This window comes from Pelobates fuscus, chromosome 4 (assembly GCF_036172605.1).
Source record: "Pelobates fuscus isolate aPelFus1 chromosome 4, aPelFus1.pri, whole genome shotgun sequence".
NCBI lineage: Eukaryota > Metazoa > Chordata > Amphibia > Anura > Pelobatidae > Pelobates > Pelobates fuscus.
Genome location: NC_086320.1, coordinates 95,768,038 through 95,790,348, shown reverse-complemented (window position 1 = coordinate 95,790,348; position 22,311 = coordinate 95,768,038). Strand labels below are relative to the sequence as shown.

Genomic DNA, 22,311 nt, shown 5'->3' with positions numbered 1-22,311 from the left:
GTGAGCAAGAGGACAAATATATTAGTGACTATTTTGATAAACATCCTCCTCCAGGTCTTCAACAAGCAGCTTCATTAAATATTATCTGCAAAAACATCAGTCTCAAAGTCAACAGAGAAGAGGCAACTCTGGGATGCTGACATTGTAGGCAGAGTTGCAAAGAAAAATAAAAAAACATACCCCAGACTAGACAAAAAATAAAAAAATATTAAGAGGGGCAAAAGAACACAGACACTGGACTGAGGAAGTTTGGTAAAAAGTGTTATGGACAGACGAGTCTAAATTTGGATTACAAAGAAGAACATTCGTGAGACGCAGACCAGATGAAAAGATGCTGGGAGAGTTCTTAATGCCATCTGTCAAGTTCTTAACAATTTCACAGTTTTACAATATTCATTAGGATCAGTTAGGCAAGCAATTTAATATTTCTCTACATGGGCTTATGTTGAACAAGACTTTCTCTATAATTTTACGACATCCTCAATCAGGGATTATATTTTAGTACAGGCCCGCACAGAGTCCTAATTGACAAGCCTGATATACGTTGGGAGTTAAAAAACAAAAAACAAAACACAGAAATAAATGAAATTAACTTTACCAAATAATTGGTATCCTCCTTATTTATACTCTGATGGCTAAGAATGCATTATGAAAATATTGCCAAGAATACTACTGGCAGTTCATATTAAATTAAAATGGTATCATTGATGTCACACCCTAAACACACTCCAAATTTTTTGCTAAATCTGTGAAAAAGTAGCTGACTGAAATAATTGCAGAACTCAGAACAGCTTGAAACTTCGGTGCTCTTCAACAATTTATTTAGGACTTGCAAATCATTTCCAATATAAATAATTCCTTCATAAAGACAATGCCAAGAAGAAAACGTAAAAATAGTTTAAAAAGATATCAACCTTTAAGAAAATAGAATCAAATTAAATATGAAGTCTAAAATTGTGGCAAATTTACAGATTTACAGATTTTTTATTTTTACTGAAAATATATACTGTGATTTTGAATACTAATAATAATTGTAATATCACCTATTTAATGGAAATAAAGAAATACAACCAGTGATAACTGTTGGCTTTCTCTCCTTTGGTCTGTCAAACAAGAGTCTGACTGTCACGACTCCCTGTTCTTCTGCCGCACATAAACTAAGAGGCCGACAGAGATATTGTATTCTTACATTGGTCGCGGCAAACTGCTGCCTGACCTCCTTCCGTTCTGGTCCCTAGCGAGTATGACGTTCCTAGAGACGCCGAGTGCTGCGGTTCCGGTTTTAATAGGAAACTCCCCTTTGCCCACATCAAAAATGGCGCCAATGTGCGTGCGACATCACGCCATAGACGTGCACGCACGTTTTGGGGTCAGAGGCCAGAGACAACCAATTACAGCCTCTAGAGGGTAATATAAACCTAAATTACCTTTTGGTCAGTGCCCTGTCGTGGTTTCCACTAGCTAATTATCCGAGAGTGTGTACCTGATCGTGTTTTTTCTGGTATTTGACTTTGTTTTGACTTCCCTGATTTCTTCGTATTCTTGACTTCTGGCTTTCCTCATCGTTGTGTCACGTTCTGTGTCCCTGACCTCGGCAAGTATTTTGACTATTCTCCGGTACGTTAAGTCCGGTCATTCTAAGGTCCGGTTAAACTTTATTCTTAGTCCTAGGTGGATACAATTCTGCGTGCTGGATCAATTATAATCCTGACACTGACAGACTGAGCTGGCTAGATTGATCCTTCTGAATTTCCCCTTCGTTGCCTTGGGAAGGCATTGAAGAATTACGTTACAATGGTTCCAAACAAGAGTAGTAATGCCTATAAATTAAAAAGCGCTTAATTTACAGAGATGCCATTTTTAGAACATGCCAAATATCCAGACAATTTAAGAGAAAAAAAAGGAGGATGAAGAGGAAGAAATAAAAGAATAAAAAGGATACAAAATAAATTAAATCACATGTGTTTATCAAAAAAGAAAAAGCTTTGTAATATTTCTAAATGTAAGAGGTTCATGTTGCTTAAAAAGATTTAAGGGTATTGTGAGTGAGCCTAACAATTGTCATGCTAGGTGAAATGCTGAAATGTAGTTTCATTTGAGTAATATAAAATTTGTGGACAATTTAAAATATTGGGCGTGTGATAGACACAAAATGTTTTGAGGGTATCTCCCACATCTACCCAATATGTTCCTTTTAGTACCTCATCCAAGTCCTGTTCACATAAAGACACACCATTTACAACTAAAAGATAATACCCTGGGGCAAATGATTGCTTAACACCATTTTCAAAACCGATTGACTAAAGGTGGCCCAGCTATAATCATGACATGAGGAGTGAAGCAAGAAAACAAAATGGCTTGGCCCAAATGTGGCATGAGGAAGAAAAGATAATTATAAAGACAAGTCAACTATAATCAAAACTCAGGAAGCATGAGGAAATAAAAAGAAAACACAAAACACAATCACGACAGGGCTGGTTTAAGGAAGCTTGTGCATGAAAACCCAAAAATAAAACTGAAGACTGCCTGAAAGAGAAAGGACTTTATGCTCCATTTGGTGTCAAAAGATGATCTGAGTGTCAGAATACTGGGTGTTGAGAGTTGAACTGTGTAACACAATTAATAGTTCAAGAGTAAGTCTACATTAGATAAACCATATGTGACCAGGATTATTAGAATATTTTTAATCTATTTTTTATTAATATGTACTGTATCACATATTTATGGGTTGCATTGCGGAACAGCTGTGCATACTGGTTCATACTGTGATATGCTTTTAAGCCACTGAGGAGGTAAGTTTAGGGAGTTAGTGGATTGTGCTAGACATTATATGCCTATGTTTGTTCTACATGAACTTATCTAGACAGCACTGAGCGCCTTTTAGAAATTCCCAGTTTAATGACACTGGACCGGTCTTTATAATACTCTAAGCCAAGTGAAGGCTACTTTCGGCACCACAATGTCGTGGACGACATCTCTCCTGATCATATTACAGATCACTGGAGGTAATACATTCTTACATTAAGTATAGAGCACTTTAAAAATGCACCTTAATCCTGTGAAAGTGCATGCCGGTTCTGCACATGCTTAAGACTTGAAGATCAACTGAGCTGACAGATTTTTCAGCTCAGTTGATCTTCAACGGAGGACTGAAGAGTGCATTACATATATAAGACTCAGACTGAATATTTAATTTGCTATATACAGTATGGCTAAACTCCCCTTAAATCAGTTATTGTGGTTTGTATAAAGCACATTCACAAAAATGTTGTTCTGTTCATCCTGATAAGATTTCACCAACACATAATTTCTAAAACTAAACCTAACTTGTTATTTTTCTTTCGTCAAGCAATATGAAACGTGTAGAGGTGCATGACTTAAAAAAAAAAATTCTTAGCAAATGAAACTCCAGAGGCATTTGTGGCATAGCCTACATAATTAATTATAAAAAAGTTGAAGTTGTTTAAAATATGAAGTTGATTCCCTTATTTCGCTGAAGACTGCTAGAACTTTCAGTAAAGAAAAAAAAATCTGTTCAATCTTGGGATAAGTAGTGAAGATAAAAAGTGATCATGAGCGTTCAAATGAGGTGAAGTAAGAAAAAAAAAACAACAACAAAAACGGTCATCTTAATACCATTGGCAAGAATGATAATCATTGTAACGAAATCCCTGTTCAAGAGTAGCAGAGAAACGGCATTTCGTTTAAAACATGCGTACGTATGACTATTTCGTGGAATTACAAAGTACCAAATTCCCCGACCTCCCACTGAGGTCGTGTGCCGCTCATTAACCACCCTGACCTTGCGGTTAACCGCAATGTAATTGACGAAAGGCATGGTGGTCCTCGTCCGGTTGACGAACACGTGGCGGTCGCCATTTTAAATAGTCGAATGCTCAGTGGGGAAAAGTATCAAGCTCATGGAACTGTTTTCGGACACTTATGCGATCACACACCGCTGAGACCTACCCAGTCCCCATTCATACGGCTGATAACTCCCGAACACGGTCAATACTTTACCGTTCGAGACTTTACTACCATACAAGATAGATCGACCCCAGGTAGCTAAAACTATGGAACTCTTTCGGATTCAATCTACCGAACAACAGGGGAAAATAAACTTTACTCGACGATATTGAGAACTGAGCGCTATTCACCTATAATATGGGCTCAGATCCAAGCTACCTGGGGGTATGTGGAACATGGGGACTACATTCGGCTAAATATAATTTATGTATTTTAATACTGTTTGGTTAAAAAAATAAAAAGAATATGTTTCTCTCTGCCTGGAGATAATTAGGTTCTCTTCAACCACTTAAGTTAATTATCTCCAGGATAGAGAGGAGGGGTTACACTCTTCCTGTGGGTGTGTATAATAATTGTACTGTGCATTGATTGGTTCTGTATTTTGTGTTACAGTCTTCCACAAGGTCCCATGTGGGAGTTCCCTTGCTGGGAGACCATCATAAAAGGGCTGAGTTTGGCCATCAATAAACACATTGTTTTACCCCTTCATGAAGTCTCGACTCATGTTTGGGGGATTGGGAGCTATAATCACTACTTCACTTTTTTCAGCTTGGATTTCGGGAGACGCTACAAGGATCAGCGTTGCACGGATAGCAGGATCCTTTACAATCATCTTAAAGAGTTTCCAGGCTCTTGCATCTGGTGGACTGAATACTGATTTATGGAAAAGGCCAGCAAAAACCTGTTTCTAACTAAAATATTTAAAAACAGCACTCTAAACAAAACCACTACAGAACAATGTCGTAGTTATGATACTGGGAGATTAGGGGTCTGTTCCCCAGTTAGTAGTCAAACCAAAATTTGACTGATGGTCATTGCTGCCACCCAGGAGTAGTGGGAGTATGAGCGCAGGAATTATTTTTGCTGGGTTGTTTGGGGGCTAAAAGGCCACGATGGAGACTCAGATATTTAAACTTGATATATATGTATGCTTGGCCTATCTTCAGTTTGGCGTATTTATGCATCCCCCAGTCAATGTTACCATCATGAAAGTATATATTTTTATAAAGTAGACAGTAGGGTATTGTATATGAGGTATTTAAACATCCTCCCCTCAACCATTGTGCTCCGAAAATTTCAGAAAAAGTGCATGGTAGTAATTTATGAATTCTGCTTTTTGATTTTAGCCAGTTGGTTATATGTTACTGCCAGAAAACACCCTAGTTTGCTTTCTGCAAAGTCTCTTGAGTACACCTATGCCCCTCCATGCATTGGTGTGCCATGATTTTACAGTAACAGGACTTGCCCATTTTGGCTGAATATAGTTTGCTTGCTTTGCGCTAGGCACATGTTGAGTGTGGTGCATTTTTTACATCCCCAATTTGAATTTATGGTTTGAAAGTATATATTTTTATAAAGTAGACATCCAAGGTTATAGAATATGGGGTGTTTTGACTTATTTCCCACAACCATTCTGCCCAAAAAATTCAGAGAAAGTGTGTGATGGTAATTTTTTAATTCTGTTTTTTATGCACACATTGCTTTTAGATTTTGGCCAGTCAGTTATGTTACTGCCAGAAAACCTTTTAACTTTTTAAAGAACAAATGTGCAGGTATCAAATTAACCTTTAGCAGCAATCTCTAAACTAACTCCTGCAAAAAGAATTTAACTGGAGATTTGGGGGAAGGAAACTGACTACCTAAAATGTGCCGCTTTCAAAAGAAAAAAATAATAATTGAGGATTAAAAATTACAAAAAGGTATGTTCTGTGTGGTAGAGCTTAAAACATGTTCCAATACACAGTACTGGTTTTAAAGGGCAATCGGGACAGTAAAAAGGGGGTGTCTGTCCTTTTCCCTTTGTTATAACATACTTGGCAACATTTCTGGGGATTGGCTTTTTTTCAGTTGGCAGTATCTTAAAAATAAAATGTGAAGCAACCAGGCTAATTGACTGCTTCTTTACAATCCCCATGAGCATAGTAGGAGACCAGAATTTTTTCAGTTCAGGGACATCTGTGGGATCCCAAGCATGTTCCCTGACTGCATAGCTACCCAGATTGGTATTGAGAAATTGGGTAGCATAGAGATTAGTCTGGGAAGCAATCTCTTCCCAGATGGTACCCCTAAAAATAACTCCATATAATGCATACGGGAGAAGTCATACACACTGACATTAATGCCTGCGTTGGCACTAAAAAGGGGGGGATGTTGCGCTAAGCTAACTGTGGAGGTACCAACCCCTCCTCCACATTCGGCGTAGCAGGGGAAGCACATTTTTTTTGCAGCCGGCTCACACACAGATGACGTGTCACTAGACATGTCAAAAAACTGACCTGGGTCAAAAACAGATGCAGTGTCAGTGTTGTCAGAGTCTGATGCCAAGAAGGCATACATGCCTTCTCCAAACTGTACATGCACTGCATGTTTCACTAACATACTAACTACCTAACTGACACAAAACCAACAAATTACTAACACACAATTTTGTTTATTTTTTTAAAATCTACCTAACCCAATGCTAGATGACTAAAACAGACTAAAACGTCCTTTAGTGGCAATCCCTAAACTAACTCCTGCAAAAAGAATCTATAGGAGATTTGGGGGAAGGAAACAGACAAAAATTTGCAGCTTATAAAACAACCAGACTAAAATAAAGCTTTGTAACAAAAAATAGCCCTTAGGGGCAAAAAACAATATAAAACACAGACCGTACAAATGCACTGCTGTAACAGGATTCAGCAGGGAAGGGGTAACAATGGAATTTTAATACTTTTATATCACAGGTTCTGGCACTTTGGCAACACTTGAAGAAACTGGCTACAAACTATCACACATTGATCTCTCTCCTTCTCAAAACTCTACAGAGGAGAGGGGCAGAGATCACTGTCAACGTGAGTGTTTGTAACACTCCCTTTGACAGCAGCCAATTGTGAGCAATCGTGTGTCACTCACACGGCATAATTGGCTATTACTATCTGCCACGCATGCCTGGCAGATAGTAACAGCGGGATTTCGATCGCTGACGCTGCTCGTTTTCCGTGATGATGGTTCAAGACTGTCAGCGGTCCTCAAGGGGATGTTTCCGATAACTGCTCTGAACCATCATCAGTCCTTACGGGGTCAAGGTGCTAAGTGTAGAAATAAGCAAATCTCTGTTTTTAATATTTCAGGATACTTTTTTTCAGGACTCAAACTGGAAATAGGACAAAGGTAGATGCAGTTTCTATATTCAAAAAGGGTTCAAAATCTTGGCCTGGAAATTATAGACCCGTAAACCTAAAGGAGCACTGCTGTGAACATGGGCAAATAAGTATAAATCACTGTTTGGTAGTTATACCTCCAATGAATACAATCATGATTTATACATGTGTGTATTCATTGGGGGTATATCTTAAAAGAACTTGCAAAAGTTGCAGCTCTTATGAAATGAATCTTTAGCAAGCTCTACCCTTTGTCCCTGGAAGAGAGTTTCAGAGAAGCCTCTGAATTAGTGCACTTGTGCACCCTCCGTTTCATATGCGTGCACCAACTCATGCTGGCACACACGTCTGATACTGGGCTGGATGAGCTGATCTGTGGTCTGTGTGGGAGGAGGCATGGGCACTCAAGTAGAGCGCACCGGTTACTTTCGTTAGCTCAGGGGAGATAACAGTACGAGGTATACAGTTCCACACAATAGTGTACTGTTATATTAAAAGAAATGGGTTTCTACTAAAATTATTGTTCTTGGATAGAACATTATCTTAAAATAGAGTACAGATAATTTTCATTAATGGTAAGTTTTTTAAGCTGGACAAAAGTAGTAAGTGATGTGCCTCGGGGGACTGTTCTGTGGCCACTTCTATTCAAACTATTTATAAATAATCTTGAAATAGGCTTTTAAAGTCATGTGTCAGTTTGCAGATGACACAAAGCTAGCAAGGGAGACACTTAACTGGATATTACTTCGCTCAGATGGATTTAGATAGATTAGGGAATAGGACACTCAAATGGCCGATGAAATAATGTAGATAATTCCACATTTATGCACTTTAGGGTGAAGAATGTACAAGCAACCTACACCTTAAATGATAGTGAGTTACGGAAAAACTACAAATTACAAGGATTTGGGAACTCTCATAGACAACAAACTAGGCAACAATGACCAATGCCAAACTGCAGTTGCTAAGGCCAATAAGGTATTGTCATGTATAAAAAGGGGCATTCGATGAAAATATAATTTAGCATTTTTATAAGACTGCCATTCTGGGGTCAAGAAGGCCAATTTTCCATGTTTGGTTCAAAATTGGAAAGAGCTCCAGGCTGGGTTTGTTTTTGCCTTTTTTGAAACAACAGCTGTAGCAGATACGAGAAAGGCTGAACTTGAAAGGCACATGTAAACTATGCAACTGTATCTGCATGTTTTATAAAGCACTGTGAGTTGCTTAACTAACGTAGTGCAGATGGTTGCCTACACTCCAACTGTTGTGCACTATATCTCCTATAAAGCTCTTACAGCCATAATGCTGGCAAAGCATCAGGAGAGATATAGTCCACAATATCTGGAGTGCTGAATGATGCCTACCCCTAAACAAGACAAAATCACAATTTTGTTTAAAACTGCTAATGAAAATGCACCGTTCAATCACTGGCAGGTACTCTCACCAGTAGGGGATGGATATTATGAAAATAATTTGACTCTAAACCAGGAACAGTGTTATTTACTAAAGTGAGAATTCAACGTGAATTTCGAATTTATAGCCAGAGCAGCTGAACTGAAAGCATAACTGACAGTTGCCAGTTCAGCTACTTGACCTAAAATTTTAAATTCCCTTTGTATCTCACATCACTGAATAACCCTAGAATTGTTGGGAGATCATTTTTAAAATAAGCCTGAAATATCCAGTCTAGGCTATCTCCCCCTCTGAATATTATTATTTTATTGATATAGCGCCAGCAAATTCCAAAGCGCTGTACAATGGGATATATGGTAAAGCGCTATGGAATATGCCGGCGCTATATAAATACCAATAATAATAATATACCTTGCCCTAAGATATATTTGATTGCTTTTGTATTTCAGTGACTAAACACTGAGTATTTCCCAAAAGATTTTATCTTTATTAAATACAGAAAGCACAAAACATATAAAAAAATAAATACAACACACATATCCCAAAAATACAAAATACAACACACATATGCAAAACACTACCAATATAACTCAAAATACACTTCAACAATTGGAAATCAAGAAACAAACTCTGTAATGAATTGTGCTGTTTGATATATTTTAAATACAATCAAATAACCTGGTTGAACAAAAATAGTGTGACTCTGATCACCACACCTAACATCTCTCCTGCTTAGTAAAATAATCTAGGAAATATCCTTAACATATGTACTATGAATCAACAAGGGTGACAACATATTGGAAACTATTAAAAACTACTGATCCCAGCTTTTCTCCCCAAAAACCCTATAGTGTATGGTTGACACTTACCACACTCACCTGGTTTAAGATCTAGCGCTGAAAGAGATTCTGAATGCAAAAAGTACAATGTTGGGCTGACCGTAAATAACACATAATTATCATGACGTTCATCCAAGATAATAAGAACCAAATCTCCAACCTGGAAGCTGTTGGAAACAAAATAACAAAAACATTAGTTTGGCATCCACATAAAAATGTAAGTATTGTAATCTTTGATGGCTAACTTACATCAACACATTTCTTCTATGTATCTTGGCTGTTATGTTACATGGACTAGAAGCCAGAAACATGCAATTAAGTCAGCTATAAAGTAAATTAAAAAAATGCCCGTGAGAGATAACCACAACTGTATTCAGTTGTAGAGGTTTTAATAACTCTAAAGCAGATTTTTTCCATAAAACATTTTAGGTGACTCGCCATGCTACTAATGACTCCACACTTTTTGTGAATAGGACAGTGTGATATAAATATATTAGAGACACTATATTTTGGTGATTATATGCAACTACCTCCCGGTGTATCATCATATCTGCTTTAAATCACAACTAGCTTCCACTTTGGAAGCTGGCTGAAATCCAATCAGTGTGAAGGATTCTTTCTTAAAATCATTACTTGAGTACTGTGAGAGGCAGTGCAAGGAGTCGGTACTGCCATCCTCTCTGTTTAAATCTCCAGGTCCTCCTCCCTGGCACAATCATGCCTAAAGGGCAATCGGGAACAATCAGTGTAAAAGTGGGAAGAATGGCTAATGGGGCTGGAAAACCGTTTTTCCCTTTATTTAACAACATAACAGGCAATTGAAGAGAAATAAAAAAAACAAAAACAGTATTATGATTAATAATTAAGATATTTGATCTAATAATCAAAGTTGTTTTGGTGCTTTAATTAACCTGTATGGTGCACTGTAACCCAAATAGAAAGCAATCTATATAAATGTACTCTTCAAGAATGCGCAAGACCAAAAATGACCCAATGCCATTTTCTGGGTGTGGTTTTACAAATACAATTTTAAGTTGTTTTGGTACGGAATTCATTAGGTGCTTGAGGAGAGAATGATTTTCAATTGTTCTTTTTTTGTGGGAACATTCTATGTTTAAAGTTCATATTGTTAGATATCCTTTTTTAAACAACGTCATTTGTTTTAGAAGACTGTAAATTTTTAGTATAGATGTGAGACAACAATACAGTCTTCTGTCTTAATACCCCACCCCAACTTTTGGCAGGACATACCAGATGTGCGACCTTTATCTTAAGTTTTACTGTAATGTGCTAGGACTCCAGAAACAAAGTTCAACCTGGTAATGCTGCCCTTTATGTGAATACACTAGCAGATATTTAATGTTATTCCAAGAAATGTCTGCCCGTACAAGAGCACTTCAGTGATGTTATTAGCACTGGCAGCTCACATTGGCTCAGTTACAGGGCAACCTGTCAACCTGGCCTGCATCCTTCTTAGTGAAATAGTTTGGTACCTTCCCTTACTGTGTAACAAAATAGTATAGAATATCCTCCTCAAAAAAAAATATTTTACAGCAGTCACAATATATCAAAAACATTTTCAATTTAAATTTTTATCATCAAGCATGCCAGACCTCATTCAGACTCCATTCAATCAATCATTCTGGTGCGGGGTAAGAAGATGTGGTTCAGGGATTAATACTTAGATTCAGTTATTCGTATTGTTCAGAGTTTAATGATCTTGTTTAAATTTCTTGATCGTATTATTATAGGAAGATTTTGCCATTTATCCCATATTGTTTTAAATAGATTCAGTTGGTTATTCATCCAATAGTAACCTTTCTCCATGGAACACTGGTAATTTATTTGGGTTGTGATTTCTTGCCAGTTTTGCTACCCTTGTTTTTTCTAGTTTCTGGCTATACATATTTTTAATGCCAGCATAATATGGATCATTAAATTAAGCAAGGGTTTGTCCATTTGGGGAAAGTCTAAATGGAGAAGAAAAAGCTGTGGAGTAAATAGTATCTTTTTCTCCAAAATTTCAAAGAAGAGTCTTTTTAGATTATTTGTCAAAGTATCTAGCACAGAACACTCCCACTAAATATGGAGATGGGATCTGTAACAGACCCTCCGTCAATCGATGCTCCTAGTGCTTACCAAGGACCATTAGCACCGCACCAGACACCATAAGCACTGCAGATCCCATGAACCGCCATAGCTTGGCTGAGAACTTGCCGTCCCACCCCGGTCCTACGACAAGGCTCCAGGTTCCAGTGGGTGACCCTCTCTTCCTCCAGAGAGTTAAGCAGGAATAGCTCTTAAAAGAGCTTAGTGATTATAACCCAGGGGAGTATACAGAGTATAGCAATCCCCCAGTGTAGATGCAGCCTTTTCCCCCACACATGAGACAAGGCACTATGTTGAGGGTAAAACAGGAACTAAGCAGATCTGAGGGTTTGTCTTTTATACAGTTTTCCCCAAAAGGTTACCACCCACGTGGACCTTGTGGAGCACAGGACACAAAGTCACAAAATCAATCAAAACAGTCTTGTACAGTTAGACACTCCCAGATAATGTACGCAAACCCTCCCCTCTGCTTGTGATATAATTAACAAAGACAATGAACTAACTCAATTAACTCTAAGCAGAAAAAACATACGTTTTTACAAACCCCCAAAAATATCCCAAAATACAACATATCCCCACACCCCCTGATAGCCCAGATCTGGGTGAACAACATATCGGAAAATCAACCAGATCGGTTCAGGGGTTCAGGAATTTCCTTGAAGTCTCTTTTTTGCCCCACCGTGCACATGGTCCCATGCCCAAAACAGTTCCATACACTCGACGACAAAACACTGCTGGACAATTTAAGATGACCGCCGCCACATGTTTGAAAGGGGCATTGGGTTAAGTCCCAATATGTACAAATAGAGTTTTTAAACGGCAATACACCCCAGGGGCCATAGTCACAGGGCAAGAGGCTGGCAAGCAGACCTTTCCAAAACCCAGTGGCGAGGTTACTTTCGCCAAAGCATCCCTTAGCCTTACTACATCTCCAACATTGATCAGAATGGTCATTACATATTTTATTTAATTTTGTTGGAACCATGTACCACCTGTATAAAACTTTAAAGTACACCTCAAATCAAATTTACGCAATGTATACGCTGTTTGACGCATTTGATACTCTGTTTCCAAGTGTGTATCTTAAAGTTATTTTAAATCTAGTTCCCATTTCAAAATTGGAGACTCTTTAACAAATGTATCGTTAATACTGAGAAATTTAAGTGAACAGGGTATTCTCTTCTGAGGGTTGTGATTCTCTAAGAAGTCAGTAGTATCATTATGGTCTTAAATTTGTTTAGTAGAAAAGTCGTTTTTTACTCTCAGGTATGTAAACACTTCACCTAGAGCGAGAGGATATATATACTGTAATAGGTGGAAAGGAATTATGCTGCCCTTCGAGATAATGTTCAAAAGCTGGCTGATACCGCATCTACTCCAGCTACTCAAATCCAGGTCTCTTATAATAATTTCCTGTAGTTCTAATGGAGAATAAACGACACTTCCATTTATTTGATTAAATTTTTTCCTTATGATTTTGACTGTACTCAGAGTCGCCTTTATAATAGGATTTTCTGTAATTTTATTTAATAAGCATCTTTTATCTATCCAGAAACAATCGTAAAGAAAGTCAGCTCTAAACTCTTGGATGTAAATTCCTTTCCATAAGTTAGTATTGTTATTTTTATCCCAGGCTAGATAATGGGATAACATGCAGGCTTCATGGAATGCATGTACATCTGGAAATCCCAAGCCTCCATTTCTTCCTGATTTCTTAAGATTTTTTTGAGAAATTCTGGGTTTCTTTTTGACCCATATAAACTTAGTTGTAAAATCTTGAGCTGCTTTCAAGAAGCTATCTCTGACTCTCAGTGGAATCGTTCTGAATAAATACATTATCTTTGGGAGCAATTAAGCTTTTATTGATTATATTCTGCCCAATCAAGATAGCTCGACCTTATTACCTTTCTTAAAATATGTTCTAAAATCTTCTAAGAGCCTTAGATAATTTGTACTGATCAGATCGTCAAAGGATTGAGTGATCTTCACCCCTGCATAGTCAATAAATCTGCGGTCCCAATTAAACTCATGGAAATCCCTAAGCTGATTTGTCTCTGAGGTATGAAGCCCAAAAGTCTGTATCTGTGTCTTAGTTATATAAAATTTTAAAGTTGGAAAATTTGCCATATTCCATCATTAGTTTCAGGGCTGCCGGTACGGACTCAATGGGGTTCGTCAGAGTCAGAAGGGCATCATCAGCAAATAGGATGATCTTATGCTCCGTTTGGCCGACCAGGATGCCCTAGACTAATTTTCGTCTGATTAGAGCTACTAAAGGTTCTATAGCCAGAATATAAAGCATGGGAGCCAGAGGGCAACCCTGCTGTATTCCGTTTTTAAAATAAAAGTATTCAGATTTAATAGCCGGACCAATAATCTGTGCTGATAGATTTGTATATAGTGTCATGATACTGTCTCTGAAACTACCTATCATGCCATTGTTGTAGATCTATATCCATAAATTGCCAATCCAGCCTATCGAATGCCTTTCGGCGTCTAAAGCCAAAAAGGCAGCCGTGGAGTCTTTTGAGTTGATCCTATGGATTAGAAAAAAAGGGGTAATAGGCGCTCACTATAGTGAATTGAGAACAGGCAGCAGTATACAAAACAAGGATTCCCAGAACCTTGTGAGTAGATAGAGAGAACAAGAAAGGGTGTATACCACGCCTAATGATTATATAAATACAAAATTGACATACATATATCTTAGAGTGTTTCCAATAAATCAAACATCGGAAAAAAGAAATAGTAAAAATAATAGTGCAATACAGTAAACTTATATCGTGAATTGGTAGTAGTAACTTCACACAATCCACTCATATTTGTAAGAGCTATAACAGAGCTCAGCTGTGATGCGCTTGGACGGTACGATCCCCGTCTTAGGATATGTAGTTATGGTTGACACGGATATTTCCAAAGTGCAGTATGCGTAGTATATGTAAAAATAAATAGCAGCCAATAGTGAAGTAATCCTATGGATTAGGTTCAGGACTCTACAGATGTTATCAGTAGCTCCTCTGTCTCTGATGAATCCTGCCTGGTCGTAGTATATTTTAATGATTTTGCAACTGATATTCTTTAAACATTATCAGATGTCTGTAGTTCTATCCCAAACAGTGCTAGAAGGAAGTTTCTAAATTTGGATATTTCCAGTTTTATGGTTTAAATGGCTTTTTTTTTTTCCTTCTATTTAATTTCAAGCAGTTGCATTTATATATATAGCAACACCAGCACGTTTCATAAACAACACATAATGATCAGTTACTGGCAGACTCCAAGCAGGATTTTAGAACCACCTCTAGAAAGCAATTGTCACCATAGAGTTGGTGATCAATATTGAGTCGTTTACTCAGGTTTAAGGAGTGAAGTGAAGGTATAAAATGCACCTGCTTCCATCGACATTCCAGATGCCAAAATCATTCCATGTTACATTGTACAAATTAGATTTTTTTTCTAAATTACCATATGTGAACCTGTTTACTGGGGATGTAGAGATATGGAGTCCTACTGTAATTGCATCTTACATACCATAAGTATAGCACCATGGGTTTGTTCCTGAGCCCTGTATCTGTGAACACCAGAGAATTATCCCAGCACGGACAGTGCATGTCTATCAGCAAAAAGTAATTTCATTGTACAAAGAGCTCTCAATAATGCACTATGCATTGGCAACTCTGAGTGGGCCAGCCTGTGCAGCTTTATGTCAGTCTTGTGAGCACACACACACCAGGCTGACATGCCCTATTTCCAACATCACAGCCTTCCCACCCCAATATTGGGTCTGACCTTTCTGCACCTAGTTTGTTTTTTGGTATGTATGGGATACTACAAAAGGTTATTCTTTATGCCAAGCTGTTCTTTCACAGATTTTAATAAAATAAAAAAAGACTGGGTTGTGCTAAAATTTCAAATGACTGTATCAATTTGAAATTCTACTTATTTAAAAAAATATATATAAATACGGTATATTTTTTGCAGCATGTGAGAGCAACATTCTGATACGCATTTTCTGAAATCTGAAACAAGCTGGAATTGGCAGTTTAAACAGTAAAGTGTAAGGCATGTAAGTGTACAGTGGCTATAAAATATTTTTTATACTTTTAGAAAAAACACAATTACTTTTTTTTTTTTATTTATAATGCATTAAAGAGGGGTTTCAATTTCCATCTGTAGCACTCTTTTAACCCCTTAAGTACCAAACTTCTGGAATAAAAGGGAATCATGACATGTCACACATGTCATGTGTCCTTAAGGGGTTAAAGAGGTCATATAATAAAATGGCTATTATCTATAGACTTTGCTTTAGTATTTAGCTAACAGTAAGAGTAACAGGCTTTCGGTGGCCTAAAGTATAAAAAAATAAGGCTACTTTTCGGCTTTTCAAAGATATGGCACATACATAAAAATATGGGAACCTTGGGTGAATTCATATAATGAATTTAAAGTCAAATTATTATTTTCTCTATTAAGACTTATGGTATAGGGTGAGGGGAGACACAACCGTTTGCACAGACCATGTCTTATTAATGTTATAATCGTATACATGGAACAGAAATTAAGATTAAATCCTGATAACATTTAGATAGCTAAATATTTTTTATGTTCTAACTGTGGAAGCTTGATTATGTGAGGTTGAAGAAACAATTACAAATGTAACAAATTTTGTATATCCGACTTTGTGAATAACTTAAAAAATTATATATATGTATATATATATATATAAAGTATATTAAAACTGCTTATATTCTGTATTTTTACATATTTGCTTTTTTTTATGATTCTGTGATCTTTAACCATTTAAGGACACATGACATGTGTTACATGTCATGATTCCCTTTTATTCCAGAAGTTTGGTCCTTAAGGGGTTAAGGACCAGGTATATACATATATTTTACAATGGCAAGATGACTTGAGGTACACAAGCAATTTATTAATTTGTAATAAAAATGTCATGCTTTGTGTGCAGGTTAATGGTTTGTTTGTAAAACAAGACTGAGACATAACTGTTTACATTTCTTTTTAATGCTTTGGCATCTTTACAATCTATAACAATTATCTAAACTAAAACATATCTGACACACAATTACAGTATGGTTTTATCTACTAGCTTGAGCCAAGAAGACTATACTATGGAAAATATTGATGTAATAAAAAGTATGCATTTTAAAAAATTATTATTAAGAGCACTTGTTCAATTAATTGTTTAATTTAATGTCTGAAGAATATTCTACTATCAGTTAAATGAAGAGTTTTAAACGAGTTTATCAATGAAATGCAAGTTATATTGGGTTCAAGCTGGGATTTTGCCTGGGAAAATTCTGCTTTTTAATTACTCTAGTGGTTTGGTACTTAAGTTAACTGTTCTGTTTCATCCTTGGTTAAAAAAAAATAAAAAATAAAAAGGAAATGTGTTTTTTTACTTTGAGAAAGACAAATAAACAACAGTGTTATTCATATTACAAATTACACACGCCACGCTTCTAATGCTACCATCCGCATACCAAGAAACTACTTTGTTAGGCTATGGGATTTAACCCCTTAAGTGTGACATGTCATGATTCCCTTTCATTCCAGAAGTTTGGTCCTTAAGGGGTTAAAGACGCTTGAAGGAAGAGTGTGAATTAAAGGTCAAATAACTAAAGTTTATTTTGAATGAAACAAAAATCTCCTCTTGGGAGAATGTATGTTAGAAAAAAGTGCTTATAGCGAAAACTGTGTATAGCAGTTCTGTACACTAGTGTGCATTACCCTTTACTCCACACACAATTTTACAGAAAGACAAAAATTGGTATACGAAAAACACCTTACAGATAAAAATTACACTAGTAAAATTAAAAGTCCTGATGGCCATTTAATTTTACTAGTGTAATTTTTATTTGGCTATTTTATTATTTATTTTAAAGATTTCTTGAATAATAAATAGATTAGCACTTTAAAAAGTCTACTAAAGCCTCAGGAAGTGCCATCCCCCTTATATTGCCACAAAGCCTGTTTACCCTCAGAGTCAGGACCTTAAGGCTCTGAAAAAGGTGAGCTCAATACCTATTTTGATCAATTAATGGTATTTTGACAATTATATTACACATTGGATGCTTGTACAATTTCTATCTTTTCAGAGGGAACATCAACGTAAAATAGTGGTGGGATGCTACCCTAGAAAGCATACAAGTCCTGTTTACTGAGCAGATATTATAGGCTCTTTGAAATGTGAGTGATCTATTCTGCTACTTAATTGAATTATCACAGTGTATTACAACTGTATTTTCTATATTTTTTGTATGTATCCACTTGACGTGCATGGTTCTATCAAGACATCGAGGGGCAACCCCAAAATTTTCATAGCGCTCCACTTAAGGAATAGGTTTTTCATATACCAATTTTTGTCTTTATTTTGAATGAGCACAAACTTTTTTTCCATGTTTGCAGTAGCATCTATATTAATTTTATTTATTTTTACTAGCTACACACACACAATCAACGTCTATCCTTCTATATCACACACCACAGTACCAATGTTTTGGGTCATTTCAGTGAACAAATGGGAGCACACACTGAAATATTAGGACCTTACATTTTCACTTTTCATAATTACCTAATTATGTAATAAAAAATTGCCCTGCACTCTTCCAAATGGAAAAAAAGGCAATCCCATAGCAATTGTTCGACCACTTTTGTTCTTTGGTGTTTTTCACCATTTTGCTTATATTTTCATAATGAAGATAAGTGCAAATGCTGCTAAATGTACTTGTGTGTTTCCTGTATATGTAGCTGCACATCTTGCAGGGTTTTTAATTTTTCATCAGTGTATATGAAGCACGCAAGCCAGGGAATCTCATCTAGTAGATAAATATATTTCTCTGTTTTACGTGTAATCAGTGCTTAAGTGAGATGTAATTGTTTCTACACATTTTTTTGTCCACTGTGATTTTACTGCAAAATAAACTCAGATGTGATGGACCGCCTGGCACTCCGAGCGAGTGCCTCCGCCACTCGATGCTCCTAGTGCTCACCGAAGAATTCCAGCACTCCAGACACCATAAGCACTGCAGACCCCACTTCCAGCGATGCAGCTGCACCGGGGGCTTGCCGTCCTTCACCCACCCTGGACCCAAGACCAGGATCCAGCTTCCAGTGGGTAGACCTCTCCTAGTCCAGAGAGCGTAGCAGGAACAGCTCTTAGAAGAGCTAGTGACTATAATTCCTGGGGAGCATAGGGATTTAGCAATCCCCAGGATAGATACAGCCGTTTCCCCCACACGAGATGAGACTCTATGTTGAGGGTAAGCAGGAACAGAATTTGAATGGAGGCACACTGGCCTTTTATGCAAGTTTCCCAACAAGGGTGACACCCAGGTGGACCTTGTTGGGCACAGGGACACAAAGTGAATAAACCAATAAAAACAGAGTCATACAGTGAGACACGCCCATACACAAACAATAGAATCCCTCCTCTGTGCTTGGGAGATAATTGAATCAGGAACTGTACTAATCTAACCCAATTATCTCCAAGCACAGAAAAAATAAAAACACATAAAACCCCATAAAAGTTACATACCCTGATAGCCCTGATCTGAGTGAACACCAAATCCAAAAATCACCCAGATTCAGGGGTTCAGGAATTTCCTGGAAGTCATAGTTTTGACCGACCGTACACATGGTCCTATGCCCAAAACAGTTCCAGGGAAATCAGTGCTAACAGTCAGTCAAGTTCAGTAGCCTTTTACATGTTTCCCTGCAGGGCCCATAGTCTGTGGGCAGGAGGCTGGCAAGCAGGCCCCTCCAAGTACAAGTGGCAAAGTAAAGTTACTTTCGCCAAATCAGGTATTTTCAAATACTGGAAAATACACAATTAATGGGGAGATATGCACACCACAAGCATATGGGTGTAGATGAAAGTGCAGCCCTCTTGGTTTCATACATACGTACATCTATATATACTTTAAACAACTTGTACAATAGCAAGAGTATACTGGCATTTATTTATTAAAAGAAAACTTAACACTTACTCTCGGATTGCAATTTTTTCAGCATTTCTTGAAGAAACTGAAGACATGCTTTGAGACATCTAAAACAAGAAAAATAACAACATTAAATATTATAATTTATGTATGTGTTTACAGCTAAATAATTGTATTTTCAAATAGTTTTTTTAATTAAACGTTTCAAAAAAACTTGGGAACCTCAGCTAGGGAAAGTGTACAGAATAAAAAAAAGGGGAAAATGAAAAACAATTCTCCATCCACAAAAATATATATCTGAATAAGAAAAGAGTAAATTTTAAAACATTCATAAAACTATAATCATTAATCTGTATAAGATATATTTACACTAAGAATCCTAAAATTGTTGAACAGTTACATATCTAAATGATAGTGTTAAAGTCAGTCGCTTAATTAAAAACAACATAAAAACAGTGTATCTGCACATGCTAATCTCTATAAACTACAGCACCCCCTTCAGTTTAAGGATTTATTTTAAACAAATCCGATAAAAAAAATAAAAACAAATTACACAAAAAAAAATAATTCTTCTAAGGTCTGCTAGAATGAAGATAATGCATTCAAAGTTATTTTTATTTAAAAATGTCTAAGTAAAAATGTTGTCTGTTTTTGCTTTAAAAAAAATTCAAGTTAAAATCTAAATGATTAATAATTAAGTTATTAAAAGAGTGGCAAAATATAAAAATATGTAAAATGTCAAAATTCAAACCTACATATAGTAGAAACGTTAAAGTGAAATTAGACCAAATAGGTAAAGCAGATATAGTGCTTATACGTATGAGGAAATGTTTACAAGAGCCTCGCACCCAAAGTTTATATATAAATACCAATGTAATTGATTGTGACAATGCAGGAAAAAAACAAAACATTAAGCTAGGTTAAATTTGTATCTACAAATAAACTACCCAAGGAGGGAACGGATTGGATGAACTACTACAGGACTTTGTCTCTTAATCCTACCAATAACACTTCATCCATCACATAGCTCTTTGTCTCTGCGACTCGAATACAGGCATGTTATTAATTGCTGCGTAAATCTGAGTTTCTCCAGTGCTTTTGAGTTTATGGATCCAGTGTGACAAACTAAACTGATGAACCTAATTTGTAGCACTGCAGGACTGCAAATAATAATTATTTACCATGTGATTTTATGGCGACAAGGTCAATTGGGTGATCATAACCAACCACATTTTTTTTCTCAGTGCTTAGTCTAGCAGACATTTATTGCACCAATTTTCCAGCACACATAACAAGTACCTTACATATCAGCCAGGACATGTTTGACTTGCCGATTCCAGGATAGTATCAATTTAGAATTTGTCTCTTTTGTTTTTAGCATATATTGGCCTACCTGCTTTACTAATTACCTAAATATAGTATAGGATATAAAAAAATTTTGCCCAAGTATCTAAAATGAATCATGATACATAAACAACTGCACTTCAATTGCTGCGTGGAGCTCACACAACTGCCTGGCTAAAGTTCTGTCAAAAAAAATATACAAGTTTCATCAATTCTAAAACATGGCTCACACTTTTATTATAATACATATGATTGTAAATCTTCCATTGAGTATCTGTTTCATACTTATATAGTCTTTTAGTTATTTTTTATAATGGGAAATAAAAACAGAAAATCTGTAATTAAGAATTCACGAGTGCTTATGCTCACTAATGCTTTAAAACAACAAATTATTATTAATAATAATAGCGCAAATGAAAGAGAAAAGAAAATATGTAATAGCTGCCATTCATATAAATACGATTGCACAACCAACTTCACGGCACATGATCAAGTGTGTTTTAGATTCATAATTTGAAGAAAGTGACATGACTGAACAAGAGCAACCAGATGGATCCACACGCCTCAGAACCAGAGAATAGGTTTCATGTCTTCACAAGCCTGCAAAATGGTGATTAACGGTCTATGACACGGGTAGGCAACCGTTAAGTAGTACTGTGCCAAAATAAGATCTTGAAGTTTCTTTACATACCGGTAATTGTTTTTAAACGTAGGTGTGCATGTTGCCGTATTCTGCTTGTGTTAATTATGGGTGCTGCAGTTGATTTGTATTTGTGCGTATGTGGGCTGTTACATTGTATATTTTCATAAGTAGTTTGTGGTATTGTGTATGATACCTGTGAATGTGGACTGTGTATCAACTTGTATGTTTGGCAGTTTGTGTATGTGTATGGCTGCTTGTGGTATTGCATTCGAGAGACTGCTTGTGGGGTTGTGTGTCTCTACGTGGATTGTCAGTGATGCAGTTATGTCTGTATCTAGCAGTGCGATTGGTTTCCCTGGGGTCCAGTGGGGACCAGGCTGGCCAGGTACAGGTCAAGTGCAGGAGCTATGATAGCTGCTGTGGGCTGCTTTACTCCAGTGCGGATTCCTGTTCACAAGTGCTGAAAGGAAGTGATCTGAGGTCACTTCCTCTAAGTGCTGCAATGCGTAAATAGAGGATTGTCCCTCACCACCTGCAATCACGACCTGGGTTGCACTATCAAATATTTGAAGTTTCACTGGGACTCTGTATAGTCCAGAGCCTGTTTGTCTCTGGTAGCCTTGACTGCCGTGCAAAGGCGGCACAAGTGCCATAGGTTGCTGACCCCTTGTCTATGACATATAAACCCATTGCTAATTGCCATTAAAACCACAAAAATGTAAACACTATTTGTTCAAATTGGATTAAGTGAAGTAAAATTCTGCAAATGATTAGGCGTGGAAAATGAAAACAAGAGGCTAACGTGGACTCCCCCCTCCCAAAAAAAAAAAAAAAAA

General features: G+C 36.9%; 1 protein-coding gene across 2 annotated transcripts in view; it reads right to left on the bottom strand.

Moving 5' to 3' along the window:
• Window positions 1-22,311, bottom strand: part of RB1CC1 (RB1 inducible coiled-coil 1) — a 146,284-nt gene that overhangs the window by 8,876 nt on the left and 115,097 nt on the right. The window contains exons 20-21 of one of the 2 annotated variants that reach the window (XM_063451396.1): window positions 19,537-19,595; window positions 9,452-9,588 (exon numbers count right to left, since the gene is read on the bottom strand). In XM_063451396.1, coding sequence (XP_063307466.1) covers window positions 9,452-9,588; window positions 19,537-19,595 — 196 coding nt within the window. The remainder of the gene's footprint in view (window positions 1-9,451; window positions 9,589-19,536; window positions 19,596-22,311) is intronic. The other variant, XM_063451397.1, reaches the window with a different exon arrangement.